At 45.4% G+C, this 17065-nt stretch overlaps 6 protein-coding genes across 6 annotated transcripts; 2 read left to right on the top strand and 4 right to left on the bottom strand.

The window, feature by feature from the left end:
• Nucleotides 1-325: 325 nt before the first annotated feature.
• On the bottom strand, nt 326-2900 carry V865_000962 (3-isopropylmalate dehydratase, large subunit; the record flags this gene model as incomplete). The annotated part of the gene is made up of 5 exons (XM_066224789.1): nt 326-677; nt 751-2260; nt 2316-2396; nt 2468-2604; nt 2689-2900. 5 exons carry the CDS (start codon nt 2898-2900, stop codon nt 326-328), a joined length of 2292 nt encoding a protein of 763 aa, XP_066080886.1.
• Nucleotides 2901-3502: 602 nt separating this feature from the next.
• On the bottom strand, nt 3503-5010 carry V865_000961 (uncharacterized protein; the record flags this gene model as incomplete). Its single annotated transcript, XM_066224788.1, has 4 exons — nt 3503-3889; nt 3945-4087; nt 4154-4826; nt 4897-5010. 4 exons carry the CDS (start codon nt 5008-5010, stop codon nt 3503-3505), a joined length of 1317 nt encoding a protein of 438 aa, XP_066080885.1.
• Nucleotides 5011-6029: 1019 nt separating this feature from the next.
• On the top strand, nt 6030-8741 carry V865_000960 (uncharacterized protein; the record flags this gene model as incomplete). Its single annotated transcript, XM_066224787.1, has 12 exons — nt 6030-6135; nt 6207-6265; nt 6330-6496; nt 6573-6660; nt 6729-6895; nt 7002-7163; nt 7232-7357; nt 7441-7564; nt 7702-7904; nt 7985-8075; nt 8159-8224; nt 8310-8741. The coding sequence occupies 12 exons, from the start codon at nt 6030-6032 to the stop codon at nt 8739-8741; spliced, it is 1791 nt and encodes a 596-aa protein (XP_066080884.1).
• A 408-nt stretch (nt 8742-9149) lies between these two features.
• On the bottom strand, nt 9150-10378 carry V865_000959 (uncharacterized protein; the record flags this gene model as incomplete). The annotated part of the gene is made up of 5 exons (XM_066224786.1): nt 9150-9268; nt 9385-9718; nt 9873-10119; nt 10225-10263; nt 10326-10378. 5 exons carry the CDS (start codon nt 10376-10378, stop codon nt 9150-9152), a joined length of 792 nt encoding a protein of 263 aa, XP_066080883.1.
• A 262-nt stretch (nt 10379-10640) lies between these two features.
• Nucleotides 10641-12797, top strand: V865_000958 (uncharacterized protein; the record flags this gene model as incomplete). Its single annotated transcript, XM_066224785.1, has 4 exons — nt 10641-10804; nt 10871-11778; nt 11886-12308; nt 12418-12797. 4 exons carry the CDS (start codon nt 10641-10643, stop codon nt 12795-12797), a joined length of 1875 nt encoding a protein of 624 aa, XP_066080882.1.
• Nucleotides 12798-13018: 221 nt separating this feature from the next.
• On the bottom strand, nt 13019-16931 carry V865_000957 (uncharacterized protein; the record flags this gene model as incomplete). Its single annotated transcript, XM_066224784.1, has 18 exons — nt 13019-13418; nt 13472-13696; nt 13755-13924; nt 13988-14074; nt 14142-14304; nt 14362-14472; nt 14531-14657; nt 14714-15061; nt 15127-15232; nt 15301-15462; nt 15520-15636; nt 15684-15694; nt 15765-15859; nt 15912-16045; nt 16103-16176; nt 16232-16379; nt 16481-16633; nt 16692-16931. The coding sequence occupies 18 exons, from the start codon at nt 16929-16931 to the stop codon at nt 13019-13021; spliced, it is 2871 nt and encodes a 956-aa protein (XP_066080881.1).
• Nucleotides 16932-17065: the final 134 nt, after the last annotated feature.

The raw sequence follows: 17065 nt of genomic DNA, 5'->3' as shown, positions 1-17065 counted from the left end.
GCCAGATCTTTTGAGGGTAAAGTGAAGTAAGTGTTCAGGAAAAATGGAGTGACAGATCGAATCGCTCCAATGATGACCCACGAGTATCACACGCTATACGAGTGTCACATGCCGTACGGCTATCAATAGCACAACGACGATCTGCGTCTGCTACATTCTCATCGTCAATGAAAGATATGTACGAAAGAATCATATGCTAAGAGTTCCAAGCCAAGCTATGCATGGGTATTTCGTTCTGTGTATATACAACAATATCCGTTCTTTTTCACCTATTATTCGAACAGCAGAGACATTGAGCCCAGTGCTCAGACCCATTAATTCGCCCTTACCAATCAGTCTTAGGTGCCGATTTCTTAATAGGTACAGCAACGATCTTCTGACCCTTCTTAGCGTATCCTACACCATCCAACCATGGCCAAACTTGCGTTCGTTTCTCTTCGAAGTTTTCAATTTCATCTCTGTGTTCAAGGGTTAATCCAATGTCGTCCAGACCATTGATTAGACAGTGTCGCCTGAATGCGTCAACCGTGAAGGGGATAGGAGGTTTACCGTTGGGTCGAATGACTTGTTGGTTTTCTAGGTCGACGGCTATCTCAAGTCCAGCAGAAGCATCTTCGTATAATGCTTCGAGATCGGATTGAGGGAGTTCAAGAGGTAACATTCCGTTTTTGAAGCAGCTAATTATGATCAAACGGAAGTCAGCATTGATACATGAAAGTGATCTGTGGATAAAACACCCAAATCACTCACTTGGTCTTGAAGATATCACCAAAGGAAGGAGCCATGATACATCTGATACCGAAGTCGTTCAAAGCCCATGGAGCGTGTTCTCTCGAAGAACCACAACCGAAGTTAGGTCCAGTACAAACCAGTAAAGAGGACTTATTCCAAGGGTCTTTGTTCAGTACGAAATCAGGGAGAGGTTCATTGGTTCGTACGTCATATCTAATCGTCCAGAAAAGAGCAGCACCTAAACCGGTTCTAAGAAGAGTCTTAAGGAACTGTTTAGGAATGATCTTATCGGTGTCGATGTTGGCTTCCCACATTGGGGCAGCGATACCTTTGACAACATTGAATTTAGGTAAACCAGCTGAGGCGGCAGCAGCAGCTTTGACGGGAGTCTGACCTTGAGGAGTCTGTTCAGTGGGTTCGGCTGGTCGGGCAGGAGCTTCGACAGGCGTAAGATAATCTGAGTAATCGGTAATCTTCAATCCAGCATCTTCACTAAGATGAGTACCCATGAACTTTCGTACATCGGTGAATTTCCCAGTAAGAGCAGCCGCAGCTACCATCGCAGGTGACATCAAGTGAGTTCTACCACCTGCACCCTGTCGACCTTCAAAGTTTCGGTTGGAGGTCGAAGCACATCGTTCTCCAGGTTTGAGTTGATCAGGGTTCATACCGAGACACATGGAACAACCAGCTTCTCTCCAGTCAAATCCAGCTTTCTTGAAGATAACATCTAAACCTTCGGCTTCGGCTTGTTGTTTCACTAAACCAGATCCGGGAACGATCATAGCGTAAACACCTTCAGCAACTTTTGAGGGACCACCGTTCTTCTCAGCGGCAATGATGACTCGAGCGGCAGATCGCATATCCTCAATTCGTCCGTTTGTACATGATCCGAAGAACGCTTTGTCGATCTTGACTTCTTCCATGGGTGTACCAGGTGTGAGACCCATGTATTCGAGAGATCTGATAACGTTCTTTCGCTGAGCTTCAGGGAAGTCTTCGGGAGATGGTACGACACCGTTGATGGGTACTACATCTTGAGGCGATGTTCCCCAAGTGAGAGTTGGGATGATGTCTTCAGCTCGAATTTCGACTTCGATATCGTATTTAGCTCCTGGATCGGATTTGAGTGATCGCCAGTAAGCCTCGGCTTTATCCCATTCTTCACCTTCTCTTGGACTGAGTGGTCGGCCTTTGAGGTACTTGAAGGTAATCTCATCAGGAGCGATCATACCAGCTCTGGCACCACCTTCTATAGACATGTTACAGATAGACATCCTAGATTCCATGGACAGTTCTCGAATGGCTGAACCAGCAAATTCGATGACACATCCTGTACCACCGGCAGTCCCGATCACACCGATAATGTGGAGCACGATATCTTTCGAGGTGACACCTTCAGCGACTTTGCCTTCGACTGTTACTCGCATATTCTTCGATTTAGCTTGAGGGAGGGTTTGGGTGGCAAGGATGTGTTCGACTTCGGAAGTACCGATACCGAAAGCAAGGGCACCGAAAGCTCCGTGGGCTAAATGAGCGATGTAAGCTCAAGCATTATCATGGATCTAGGGGAAAGAGCTCACTGGAAGTATGGGAATCACCACAGCATACTGTGGTACCAGGAAGAGTGAAACCTTGTTCAGGACCAATGATGTGGACGATACCTATTGGAATAGGTTCGATCAGCTGTCTGGCTCTCTATGGACAAAGATGGTAAGGAAGATGTATTGCTCACCTTGTCTCTTATCTGACATTCCAAAGTAGGTAAGACCAAACTCTTTCACGTTGTCCTCAAGAGCAGACACCTGATTCCTCGAGTCGGCTTCTACGATGAAGGAGTTGACATCTTTGAAGTTCTTTCGAGATGCAGTGCTGCAAAAGTCAAACAAAGGGCATGAGCAAATCAATTTGAGCGAGCTCCTAGGATGATATGTGATTTGATGAGATATTACTCACGGGATGTTGTGATCAACTGTCACAAGGGTACAATCCGGTCTCCTCACTTGTCTACCAGCATTTCTCAAACCTTCAAACGCCTGTGGCGAGGTGACTTCGTGGACTAGATGTCGGTCGATATACAAGAGGGTATCACCTTCACCTGAGTATACGACGTGATCGTCAAACACTTTGTCGTAGAGGGTTCGAGGAGCGGATGTAGGGGCTGGCATGTTGATTAACTAAGTTATAAGAATATGAATAATCTGGTGGCGAGTTAGCTAGAAGGTCAACGCGTACGGGACAAGCTTTAATCGCTGTGAGAGGGTTTTGATGAGCGACTCACAATATGATAAGCTTATAGGATGCAGTCGGTGCTCTTTTGCCGGGATAGAGCTTTTTGATATAGATGGAATACTATTGAATGAAGAGGGGGAAGTATGAATGCGAGATGGGATGATCAGAGTAATAAATAGAAATCCAGCAGCTGAGTCGATCGGCCGAAAAAAGTGCCATTGACTCCCTCTGGTCCGCGAATGAGAGTCGAGGAAATAGTCATAGAAAACCTCATTTCGGGTGGCTCACCCGAAGGTCTGTGCGTGTGGAGACCCCGCACCGATACCGCAAGACGACTTTTCGGCTGCACGATACATGCATGGAATAACTGGGAACTTCCGGACGCTGCAGTACCTGCTCCTCCTCTACGAAATCTTCGAAAATAGTGGATGTGACCTGTTATATGATAGCATGCATGAGACGATATACAAGTGCAAGGTATATTGTATACAGTGATCGTTTCTTCCTACTACGGGGCCAGTTGGGATATAGTTCCAATCTACAACTTCGCTCTGACCTGCTTCTCATCGTCCAATTTCATCTCCGCCCATTGCCCCAAAGTATCCACCAACCTCTTGATGACCGTCTTCTCCATCCCCGCTCTCAAGCATATTCTTACTCGTTCTCCACCAGGAGGTACAGTCGGCGGAACGACTGGTCTGACTATGAATCCTCTGTCCAGCAGGAAAGCAGATAAGGCATGTGGGGTAGGTGTTAATAAGCCCAAAATTGGAGAACCTGGCTTAGATGGAAGAACCGAGGAATTTTGCGGGAAAGGAATAATAGGGTCTGGTGGTAGGTGAAGGACTGCAGGCGGTATTCGAGAAAGAAGCTGGTCGAGCAACGAGTGTACATAAGACGATAAGGACATCAGACTCAGTCGACGCTGATCATTCTCTAATGGTGAGCTACAACCGAGCGTGATAAATACAGTAGCTTACCTGATCACCTTCTTCACTCTGCAAAACATCCCAAACACATTCTAAGGCTATGATAGTCGAATGAGGCAGTGCCGTAGAGAAAATGAGTGGTCGAGCGAAGTTTATCAAGAATGATCGGACTGTAGGAGAGCATAATAAAACGGCTGCAGCAGATTAAGATAGGTAAGCTACTGACGACCGAGCCCATCCAATTATTGTGTATAGCTCACCTCCAGAACAACCCACAGCTTTACCAAAAGTCATCAACCTTATATCTACTCTTCCCTTTCCCCGTCTGTTCTCAGAAGCTTCTTCACCCAGCGCATGGACTATACCTCTTCCTTGTTCTCCATACACCCCAGTGGAGTGAGCTTCATCTACCACTACGCATTGTCTTTCTCTCGGTACGAATCTTTCTAGTGTATCCAGTAGAGAGGGTAGAGGTGAGAAATCACCGTCCATCGAATAGAGGGATTCCATAGCAACAAACACCGTAGATTTATCTGTCGAACTACCTTGACTGGTTATCCTTTTCAAGACATCTTCGAGGGATTGTGGATCATTATGATCAAATGGGATTCTACGATCTAAGGGTACTCTCGAAGCTCTCAAACCAGAGTGTACACTCGCATGAACCAGTTCATCGAATATTACCCAATCTGTCGACTGCGGTACGGTAGAGAAGAAAGAAACGTTGGCGTCCCATCCCGAATTGAACAATAGTGCTGAAGGTGAGTTGAAGAACTCTTGAAATCGCTTTTCGAGGGATGAATGCGACGGTGTACAGCCGCTTAGCAGTCGGGAGCCAGTGGAACCGAATATCGAGGTAGTAGAGGATAATCGAGAGAGGTACGATTGGCGGAGAGAAGAAGAGGAAGTGAGAGATAGGTAATCGTTCGATGACTGATATAGTCATAGCAAGGTCAGCTGATGGGTACAAAGTAAGATGTTGATGGTGAAGTGGGATGCGTACAAAGTCGACCAGATTAGATTCTGGCGAAGTATCATACTCCTTCAACGACCTAAATCTGTTCTTGTCCTTCCTCCCTTCTAGCAACCTGCCGAGTCTAGCGTCTAATCCTGTCATTGAGGCATTTGAGGTAGTGATATTCTCGAGAGAAAGACTTTTGTGGATGTATCTTGATGGTTGTTCTGTTGTCTTGTTGCTTCTTTGTCCTCGACCTCATCTATATATTTGTCCGGCCGGGTTTGACTTGGATCCCCAACCGAAACAACCGAAAAATCGGAATCACGTGATAACAGAGAGAGCAATTAGAAACTGTTTACAAGCTCGTTCATTACAAAAGTTCCAATGAGATCTCTCCCTGGTGATTGATCCAACCAAGTGATCGTTTCTACCCCCTGCGCTTCATTTTCTTCAGGCACAGGAACCACCATGATCCACTCTGCAACCTGATTCGCTGGAATACGACTCGACCAATCAGATATGTTATCGATATCAACCAGATTAAATCTGTACAAGCGAACATCTACATGTTACCACATCTATTTTAGGAAAAAAAAAAAAACGTCTCTTCTGATCTTTCCACCGGTTTATTTCGGACGCGGAGTAGACCATACGTCAAAGTACGGGGTATGATTTTTGGAGAATTATGTATTGTGAATTATGATGATGCATTTTGATCTGAACTCGATAATAAATAACATCTAATCGAAAATTCTCTTTCTTCTTCAACTGCGTATTCGGTTTTGATCTTTTCTTTTACAACTTGGCCAGGAATACTGTGTAAAATCGTGTTGTTTCAAACCACCAGGAGGGAGCGAAATCAAGAACACGAAAAATATCCCACAACAATCTGTATCAACCAACAAACAAACACGTCGATCAAAAGCTCAATATCCAGTTACGAGTATTAGTTTAGAGCACCTCGAGAATCCGATAATTGGTACCAGGGCAAACAGAGAAAGACAAGTGGGTTCTTTATAAGTCATACATTGAACAAAACGTCAAGTAGGATCCCAAAAAAGAAGAAAACCACATATCAAGCCACTCCATCTTCACTATCCACAACGATCCTCGCCTATCGATCTCACGATCGTTAATTACCGGTGCTAGTAGACTGAGCGAAGGGACGAATACTCAAGATGGTCAACTTGACATACGGAGCCCTCTTGACCTCATCGGACGGTAGTATATCCTTCGAACCGTTGGGAACAGATATCCTAGCTACTTTGCAAGGTAATACTTCAGGTGAGTTGCCCTCTATCATCATTTATCTGGCTTCGAATTTAAACTAACTCCATAACTTATACGTCGAATAGCATTCGACCCAGGAGATATAGCATGGGTATTGACTTCAGCAGCCCTCATCGTGTTTATGGTAAGCCCTCCCCTGTCCATCAACTGTATCAACCGAATACTAACTCTCCCAATTATGTCCGTAGTTACCAGGTCTCGGATACCTTTATTCAGGTTTAGCAAGACGTAAAAATGCTTTATCCATGTTATTCCTCTCTTTGGTTTCCCTGGGTATAGTCTCCTTCCAATGGTTCTTCATTGGTTATTCTTTGGTATTTTCAGAAAGTGGTGGTTCGTTCTTTGGTGATGGAAGGTATGTCAACCCCACATGATATATCACACAACGAACACAAAAGCTAATTTGGTAATTGGGAATTGCTCATATATAGGAATGTAGGATTTAGACAAGTGTTGGAAAGACCTGTACCGGAGACAAATGGCAAATTACCTGAAATCGTATTTGCAACTTATCAACTTGTATGTCTTTCCACTCCACTCACTATCTCCTACCCCACAAAAGGTCAAATACTGAATGGCTCTCATAGATGTTCGCATGTTTGGTACCAGCCGTGTTATTAGGCGCAGCAGCCGAACGATCTCGTATCCTCCCTGCTATGATCTTCATCTTCTGTTGGACTACTTTGGTGTATGATATGTTGGCTCATTGGATTTGGAGCTCGAATGGCTGGGCATACAAGTGGGGTATACTAGAGTGAGTGGACTGGTCATTTCATTCAGCAACTGCTATATTGGAGCTGACCTCTTGTTATTCTTCACTTACAGCTGTAAGTGTCCATAAATTGTGGAATTTACCAAAGACAAGTAACAAACTTACACAAAGCACGTTGCGATATCATAGACGCCGGTGGTGTACCCGTTGAAATCGCTTCTGGAACGGCGGGTCTAGCCTATTCGTACTTCATCGGTAAACGAAGAGGGTACGGTACAGAGCGAGTAGCATTCAAACCTTCTAATGTAGGGTGAGTTCAAATTTCCCTCCTACAAAACACTCTGCTCACATGAGTCGTCACTGATGCCGTGTGTATAGCCATGTTGTACTTGGTACGGTCTTCCTCTGGGTCGGATGGCTAGGATTCAACGGTGGATCATGTTTCGCCGCATCGCTTAAAGCGGCTATGGCAGTTTTCGTGACGAACCTTGCAGGTGCTGTTGGGTAAGTCCAAGTCCCCCTATACTACCCATCGCATCATTGAAATGGACGTGTAGCTGATTGTCGTGGTTTTTTCGAATATGCAGCGGTATAGTCTGGTTGATCATGGATTTCAGATTGGAAAGAAAGTGGTCTATGGTCGGATTTTGTACGGGTGCGATTGCGGGTTTGGTAGCTATTACACCTGCAGCTGGATTTGTTGGTGCACCTGTGAGTAAAATGCCATCTCTCGCCACTATAACCAATCTAGATACCAAGCGAGAGAGACAAGAAAGACAAGACTCCGAAATGGGCTCAGTTGACGTCCTGATAATCATTTTGCTGAATCTCATTTTTCGTTTTTCTAGGCCGGAGCATTGATCGGTCTGGTCTCAGCGGCAGTATCCAACTTGTCCACCCGACTGAAAGTCACCATGAGAGTAGATGACCCAATGGATATTTTTGCGGTACACGCCCTAGCTGGTGTAGTGGGAGTTTTGATGACTGGTTTATTCGCCCAGTCGAGCGTGGCTGCGAATGATGGGTTCTCAGAGATCGACGGTGGTTGGATGTGAGTAAAGTTCCGTATTCCCAAAGACTGCGATCCGGAACATAACATGGGATGTTGATCGTGTTGTGTCACCCTTACAGTGATCACAATTGGGTTCAATTTGCCAAACAAATAGTGTGGGCCCTTGTGGGGTTGGGATGGACTTTCGTGGTCACTTATGCCATCATGTTTGTGAGTATACATCTAAAATCTTGCCAAAAATCTCTTATTGTGCAACAGAGACAAATTGGCTGATTTATGCATCCCCGAACCAGGTGATCAACCTTATCCCAGGATGTCATTTCAGGTCGACTGAAGAAGCTGAGATCGTCGGTATGGATGTGAGTTATATATACATACACCTAAACCCTGTCTACTATCAATGACAAATACGTATACTATTCCGATTCTCTCATCGTAATATAGGAAGTGGAGCTTGGCGAATTCGTTGCAGATTACGCATTCCACCATCGAGATCTCGAAGGTCTATTTGACCCTAACGAATTATCAAGATTCAACAGTGTGACGAGATTCCACTTAACTTCAATGGGACCCAAATCGTATACTCGACCTTCTCAAGCACATCTACCACCTACTATGCCCCGAGGCGGTGCGGCGGTCGCTGATGCTTATGGTCAAGGAGCGCAGGAAGTGGAGAAGCCAAGAAGTAGGAGTCGAGGTAGAGAGAGGAGTAGGAGTAGAAGTCAGTTTAGAGCTTCGACACCTTCGGGGATGGACAGGTTAGAAGAAGTGCATTCGTCTGATGAGCTCGAGCTGAAGAAACTGAGTAGGAATGGTGTAGGGGAAGTGGGGGTAGAGCAGGGGAGTATGGGGTCCAGTGATTTGAGTCAGAAATAGTGTATAACGATGGGGTAAGCTCCCCAGACCATTCATGTCAGGGGGTATATCTAATTGAATGGACGGATAACGAAGAAGGAATAGAGCTTATAGAGGTATAGAGTAGGACGGAAACGGAACTCAGGATGTTAGGGATATATCGCACTTACTCACTCGCACATTCATTTGTACCAATACCAATACCAATATCAGTAACAGTAATCAATCTTTATGCATCTTGATTCATCGACTCTCAGCTGGATGACCTGCACTGATTTTGCAATGCGTATCTATTTCCTTACCGAATGGTGTATTCCCTTGTCTTCCAAGAATATCACATTGTTACTACCATCAAGCATTCCTCTATAAGTATGCAGATAGCCCTGGTATTCCCGTATGGTCCGCCGGCTGCTTTGCTATCGAGTATTCTCACAGTCCAGAGAAAGCTTCGCTCGAGAATGAATGATCCTGTATCGAAGTAATTATATAATCCGGATTCACTCGATGAGTCCGTACTTCTTCGCCGTTGGCCATGTCTACAGCGTCAACTATTAAATCACGGCATGAAACGATCAGCAGACAAACACACAGAAGAGATATCACTCGCATGGTCTCGACTCATATATGAGTTTCATGCCATGTACGTGAAAGACAGTCTACTCACCCCGTTCTTCACAAGCTTTATAATCCTCCACTATCCCTGTCTCATGATTCCTCTTCAAAACTCTCTCTCTAGCTTCTGCTTTATCCACCTCTACCCATATTTTCAGATCGAAGTACGCAGCCGAATCTCTCCATCCCTCTCTATCCAATAGGCAATATAATCCTTCGATAACGATTATGCGATGTTGGGCTGATATCTTCAGTGGGGATATCGCAGGATCCTTGCGAGAATGATCGAATGTCGGGAAAGATATCTGCTCAGAGTTGGAGAGGGGTTGACGGATGGTTTGGAGGAAGGAGGTATATGATGGGAGATTGAATGTGAATGGTGCTCCCTACGCATAAGTTACATGAGATAATTAGCTTTAGTCCAACTGAGATCCTTGGGCTCAGTACTCCAATCTGATAGCTCCATCTTCTCTCGCCTTGATGTACTGCACTGCGCCGAACGATTATGTACCAATCTCTGGGAGAAGTACCGAAACTCACCCTTCTCCAATGCGCTTCTTTCGGATTTTCGAACCCATCCAATTCTTTCCTACTATAATGCCACCCGTCGAGCCCCACACAAATCGCTACTTCGTCATTCTGACCCTGCTGTTCGCTCGCTTCTGCCAATCCTAGTGAATGGGGTTTCTCAATGTGTGCTGGGTTCGCTGGTGGATGATGGAGTAATAAGGCGTTCAGGGCGTCGGTGAGTGGGTAGGCGAGAGTGGATTTACCTGATCCTGGGGGACTTTCATAGTATCAGGAGTAATTCAGCAGCCATGGGAAGATACCCATACAAGATCGCAGAAGCGTGCTGTATCCTTGGGGTTGATCTAACGAAAGGTCAACTCACCCCGCTATAGCCACGAGCAATCGTTCATTCTCTGGTAACCTAACGAAGAAAAAGATTGACGCATGAGCGATTTGATGGGAATCGTGGACAGCTAAGCTCACTTTTTATAAGCTTGTACGATCTCCCTCGCCAGCTGATCTGGAGATATCTCCATCCTCGCGTCTATAGTGAAGGCAGCTTCAATAGCAAAAAGGAGATAGTCAGACGCATTTACTCTATGACCAGTTTGGTCTGTTATCATCCTCCTTCGAGTGAATGCGGGGGGCTCCACATGACTACCCCTGCTGAATGATCATAACAACATATATCAACAGAGTAATCTACCATGCCCTTCTCTTCAACGTACCGGATCTTCAAATACTAGCACGACCATCTGAACAGCTCTACGATATACGTGATCTCAACAAAGGACGGGGATGTCTCGTATACCTTTAAGCTCCAACTTACCTAACGGCCTTTCGGCGGAGTACTGGTCCACTTGGACACCGATTCGGAAGGGAGCAAGTGTCTCTGAATCTGTCGATAAGAATGTCGGAGAAGAGTGGATAGGAGGATGGGATGGTATAGGCCTGTATGAAGGGTGAGCTCAAAGCAAAGACATCAATCGCATATCTTAACGGTAAGCTGACAGATCTCACTGGCATAGAAACAACAAAGTCCCATCCTATCAAACCCTCTATGTCCACTTGACGAACCAACATCTAATCCTTATACCTGAATACACCGCCGTCTCGTCCTCATCGTCATCGCCTTCTACAATGGTACCATCTCTTCAATGTCATCTAAGTCACGTCAGGCAGACCGAGTTTTACGCTGGGTTCATGCGTTCTTCAGCTAAAATAACTTTAACTCTTGGACCAGCCCAACCCCAACAATCACAATCACAATTGCCGACCTCGTCGTCCTCCTCAACCCCGGCGAGCGCGAGTACATCGACAGAGCCGAACGAGTCGTCCCGGAGTACCGGATGGACATGTAATATATGTGGATACGTCAACCCTCTCCATGCTAATCGGACAATACCTTCACCAGAATCGAAATGTGCTCTGTGTGGTATACCATATTCGACATCAAAGTTATCCGTCTCTGGACCTCCCTCGAGATCTACCACTCCAGCACCATCTACATCCACCAGTACCACCACCAGAACCACAATAGATCCTCCCGCTGCTGACATTGGTAGTACCAAAGATCCTACTGGGACCGAAGAAGAAGATTTGGTATCTTGTCCTGCATGTACATTTTTGAATTCCCCATTACTACCACATTGTGAGATCTGTTCAACACCCCTCCCGAAGAAGAAAATCTCAGCTCAGAATACTCAAAGTAATAAACCCGGGAATGGCTCTTTTGAAGGAGGGAGCAAAGCGGAAACGAATTTAGTGAGGTTAAGTTTCAGGAGAGGTGGTGAGAAAGAAGTGTATAAGAGGTTGAAAGCTGTGTTGAGCGACAAAGCCTGGGAGAGGGGTTTGAATGGCTCAACGTCAACTGTAAAGCCAAGAGATGGGGATGCGAATGGAACCGAGGGTCTGCCTAGATCAGGAGCTGGAATAGGTGAGTCTTCTTAGTCTATCTCTTTGAGGAGGTCATATCTCTCTGGTACAATGAGACCGTTCTACACAATTTTCTATTGTTAAGTGACCCTATATACATCCTCACAGATGGTATCTTACAACAGATTGACCTCAACTCCAAATCGCATTCCAACCACATCTCAGAAGCCTTTGCCGACCTTGAAGCACTAATGCTTAGAGCGGGCGAAATGGTCCGCCTAGCCCAATCATTGAATTCCAAACTTACCACCCAGCTCAACTCCTCTACTACCAATCAGCCTAAACCGACAGAAGAAGAAACTACGATGATTAGGAGTTCCCTAGTTCAGCTAGGTCTCACTTCGCCTGCTGTAACCAAGGAGATGATTAGGGATGAACAGAGATACCACCAGAGTCTTGCTAAGGAATTGGGCGAACTGTTGACTGGTAGGAGTGGGAAGGAAGGGGAGGGATTGATGGTAGGTAGAGATGGAAGAGGTGTCATTGCTTTGGATGAAGTCTGGGGTCTGTGGATGAGAGCTAGAGGAGTTTGTAAGTGATTTCAAACTTGACATCATATCTCATTTAGTGTTATCCTTTCATATCAAATCGTAACCTGTAGTTGTTGGTTTTGACTAATCAATCTCTAATGCATGTCTAGCTCTTTTACCACCTGCCACCCTGATATCAATCCTACCTTTCCTCCCTCAACACACCTCACCGTCCATATCCTCTTTGGTCCTCCCATCATCACTTCAAGTCCTTCATACTCCCACTTACTCCGCTCCAGCAATCTTATCGCGCACGCTCGATCGTCTCAATCCTTCTACATCGGATGAAGAGGGAATAGAGAAAAGTTTCACGTTGTTGGAATTTGCAAGTATCGAATCGTTGCCTATTGGTTTATCTAGAGAGTTCATAGAGATCTTAGAGGAACAGCATCCACGTGGTTTGGTAAGGGATGATCAAGGTGTTATGAATGAAAGTGGGGTGAGGTGGTTTAGGGATATCATCTCAGGTTGGCCTGTCCAAAACATGTAAGGATATAATGGTACTGTCTGTACTACTAAGGGAAGGTTTTGTATGTGCCGTAAGGATTCTTTGTCGAATTGTTGTACAATATGTTATCGTTCCATGATCAATGATAAATGCTTATTTACTTATTGTCGAGATGCAAACCTCATACTCCTATGAATGATTATGATATACAAAAGCCATTCCAAAAGTCCCGATAACTTGATATACGATGATATCCAATTGAATTAACTCCATTCCTCTTTAACCACCACACCAACACTCTCAAGACTATCCAACGTCCCTTCCCAAACTTCCCTCTCATAAGGTCCCGTCACACCTCTTTGTTTGACCTGTCCATCTAACACACGCAAAGCAGCGAACGCAAGTGTCTTGCCAACAGTTACGCTCATAGCCGAAGACTGTTCATCTCCATAATGTAACAAAGATGCAGTTACTTTTTCTTCCTTCCTTGCGCCTTCGAGGGTGAACGAATGATGTAATAGACATGTATCTCGCTCTCCTGGATTATAAGCCAATTTATGTGATAGGAGGTGGGCGAATAGGTCAACAGGTACTGGTGCTCTGAGATTAGGCAATGGAATTGAGGAGATTGAGGTGGATTTCGAGGAAGGTAATAATGAGAACCTGCAAATTACCGTTAGCCTCACTAAGCTCCTCAATAATCGGAGGAGACTTACCAACTCAAAGCTTCCAGAGTCTCTTCTCGAATCTTCGGATCAACCACCAGATCAGACAACACCCGAGGCACATCATCCGCTTTGAGCGATTTCTCGTACCCTACTTGTCTAGCTATCGAAAGAGATAAGAATTCCTGCCAATTCTCCGGAACAATCTTGAGCGGATCATTGCTTAGTAAACCAAGTTTTCGGAAGGATTCAAGTAAACTTGAAAATCCTTGATACCTAATAAACAAACAATCATACTCAGCTCAAGCTCCCTGAGCACTGTCAGCTGACTCACCTCAAAGTACCTCTAAAAAGATCTTTCAAACTGTCTACTTCCCCTAACCCATACTTTTCAGCATAAGGAAGAGAATCTCGATTGGCTAGACCTTCCAACTTCAACTCGGGCCATAGGTTGACTTCTGGGAAATGTTTCGATAACAATTGATCTCCTGGTATTTTCACAATCTAAATAGGTGGGGTGTCAGCCGAACTTTTCTCCGTAATCATCTAAACTGAAGGATAGCTAACCTCATTGTTCATCTTGTAGTGTGCTTCATTCTGAGCAGCAGTCAATACCGCTTTAGGGCTCCAAGAGAATTTGTAACGTAGTGGTACCTGCAATATTATATGTCAGTGTCAACTGACAATCGTCATTGCAAAGCAAAATTACAAAGCAGCTCACGTTACTAGCCGAAGGTTCAGGTAATCCACCGCACCACGACACGAACGACGTGACTCTCTTTCCTTCCCTCTTGACTCGATCCAGGATTCGCATAGCTGCCATTGAGTCCATTCCCGGATCAAGACCGCATTCACCAAGGAGAATGACATCTTTCTCTTTCGCACTAGACCGGTATCTGATGAGAACTCACTCATATGACATGAAATGATGAGAGACTCACGCTTGGTCAAGTGATTTCATCTCTGGCGAGACGTAAGAGGCAGTTACCAAGTGCTTGGAAAAGTTGATACAGTGCTTCGCCACCTGAGGATGCATCGAAGCTGGCAAGAGACTACGTGAAATTCATGCCAGTTAGCTCTCTATACCCTTGCCTAATCATCTAAGCTCACCTGACCACCACGTCGGAAGCAGCTACAGCTTCGCCCAAAGCTACTTCATCACCCACATCAAGTGCAATAGCTTCGACATTGGCGCGATCTTTGATGTGGGACTTAGCTTCGGAGAGGTTATTGCTGGCTGTTGGCGTTCGTGATCAGCTTTAAGAGTGCCGCCTGATCTACGATGCAGCTCACCAATCGCCAGACGCACGTCCGATCTAGCAGCGAATACCTCAACTGCTGGTCCGGCCACTAATCCACTTCCTAGAAGTAGTACCTTCTTCTTCCCTCCTTGGCGTGACTGCCCTAGAGGCGCCGAATTCGGAGTAGTCTCGGTCGCATTGGATGACGAGGAGCTCGATCTCCAAGCTTCCACCTTAGGTAATAACCACCTATGCGGTTCCAACAATTCACCTTGATCAACAATCATAGCTCTTTGTACCGTATCGTCCTCTCCTGTTTTATCCCCTTGCGCCTCTGGGAAAAGAGCCCTTCGAACGTAAGGTAAGATCTTTGATGAGAAATGAGCTGATGCATCGGCAGCTATAATATATTCATATTATCAGCTGATGCCATATCTGTCACTATCAGAGGTAAGAGTAGCATACCAAGTTCAGTTGGTAGGATGTCGATACTGCTTATCAGAATCCCTCCAGGACCTTCGAAATACGGTTCATCAATTGTGGTAAATTGGTTCACAAACTCAAGTCCGCCCTACACTGCGAGTCAGCATCCTGTACTCGGGTAGATCACCTAATTCTGGATTTAGTACGATCACTCACCTCTTTATCACATGTTATATCCTGTACAGCTGCCAATTTCTGTTTCTGTCCCTGTCCAGACGAAGCGCCCAAGAGCGACGACAAATCGGAATTACTGATAGTTCGAGGGAAGGCAGATGACCAGCCAACACCGTTAATGATGGTTGTGAGGTAGGGTGCGATCTGGATATTCCTACAGTGTCAGCCAATATGAGTTTCATCTGTCAAATACCAGCTTACCTTCTCAGCGAAGATAGATTTGTACTGGGCAGGTGTTTTATAATATGCTGTTCTGTCATAAGGTTCCCCGTCGGTGCCAATGATATATGATGAAGTAGGGATCATACAAGCGTATACCTGTTACCAGTCAGCTCCAGCTTGGGCCATGTTCATTTAAGACTCACTCGATTTGTAGCTAATTTGAAACGTTCAGGTCAGCTCAATTCTGAAAGCATGTATCAAACGTTTTATCATTCAGTACTCACGAGCATCTTTCAGTCCCGTCAATTCTTCGGCTCTGACCCATTCTACGTTCAGCTCATCCAACATCTCCTTAGCCCCCGTCGATACATTCCCACCTCTGCCGCATACTGGTCAGCTGTATTTCAACAACTGAGAGAGGTCAAGCTCACCCCGTTACTCCGATGACGATTGGACCTTGACCTTTTGTCTCAGTTGCAGGAGATGATCTGATGAATTGACCACATTTCCGCAAGGAAGCCTTGAATTCCGCCAGAGTACCAGAAGCATATGGCCTGGGTAGATGCTGCAACGTCATATCTATCATAAGCTCATTGCCGACGAAATCTGGTCAAAAGCTTACCAATAGAGGAGATGCTATACCCCTTTTCAACAGAGCTATTCCAGTCATCGATAAGGCTTCGCCAGCCCCGACAGCTATTATCGCTGTCAGTTATCTCAACACAGATTTTGGGGCATCAAGGAAGCTTACCTCCAGCATACCATCCGAACGCTGCTACCCTCGTTCTACTTGGTTTCCCATCTTTACCGGTAGAAGGGGCTGTGAGCAGTTCGTGGTCTATCAAAGTCTGGCCCTTGGTGGGAGACAGGAACGCTTCGAGAAGGGGTGTATTGTATTCCTGATTAGGTTAATCAGCTTTACAGGTATGACCGGCTTCTGATAAAACATACAGGGGTGATTCGATTCCGGAGTATTGTATTTGGAAGACGCATGACTTACCTGTCCTTTGTGAGTGTGTGAGAACATCATCCATTTTCTTTCCTTCCCTTCCTTTGCAACAATCAACCTATGTACATCCTCGACAGGAGGTTCTTTTATACCCAATACAACATCCACCTCACCCGATAGGGAAGGTACAATCTTAGCACCTGCCTATGATCATTGAGAACAGGTCAGCTAACGTGATTAGGACCATGTATAGGTAACTCACCTGTTGATAAAGCTGATCAGAGAAACACCTTCTTCCACAACTTTCTACTTCCACTTGTAGCTCCTCTTGGCCCTTCTGTTCGCTGATGAGACCTTTGACAGCATCTGGAGTCAGGGCTGTTCGTCTCTCCCATATCCTCTTGGGATCTTCTCGCCGCAGACCTAACGTTGTGAGTTGTCTACTGGACGTGTAGATCGGTCTCTGTGAAAGCAGTCTAACCAGTCGTAGCGATCGTATCATGTTGAAGGTGACGATGAACTGATTAACGGTGACTTCCAGTGGGGCAGGGGCAACAACTGATTGAGATAGTTGATTGATTTATAGCTGTATATATCGATAGATGATAGCAGAACAAAGGTATGTGATAAAGGAAG

Source organism: Kwoniella europaea, chromosome 1 (genome assembly GCF_036810445.1).
Source record: "Kwoniella europaea PYCC6329 chromosome 1, complete sequence".
NCBI lineage: Eukaryota > Fungi > Basidiomycota > Tremellomycetes > Tremellales > Cryptococcaceae > Kwoniella > Kwoniella europaea.
This window is presented reverse-complemented; position numbering and strand designations above follow the sequence as displayed.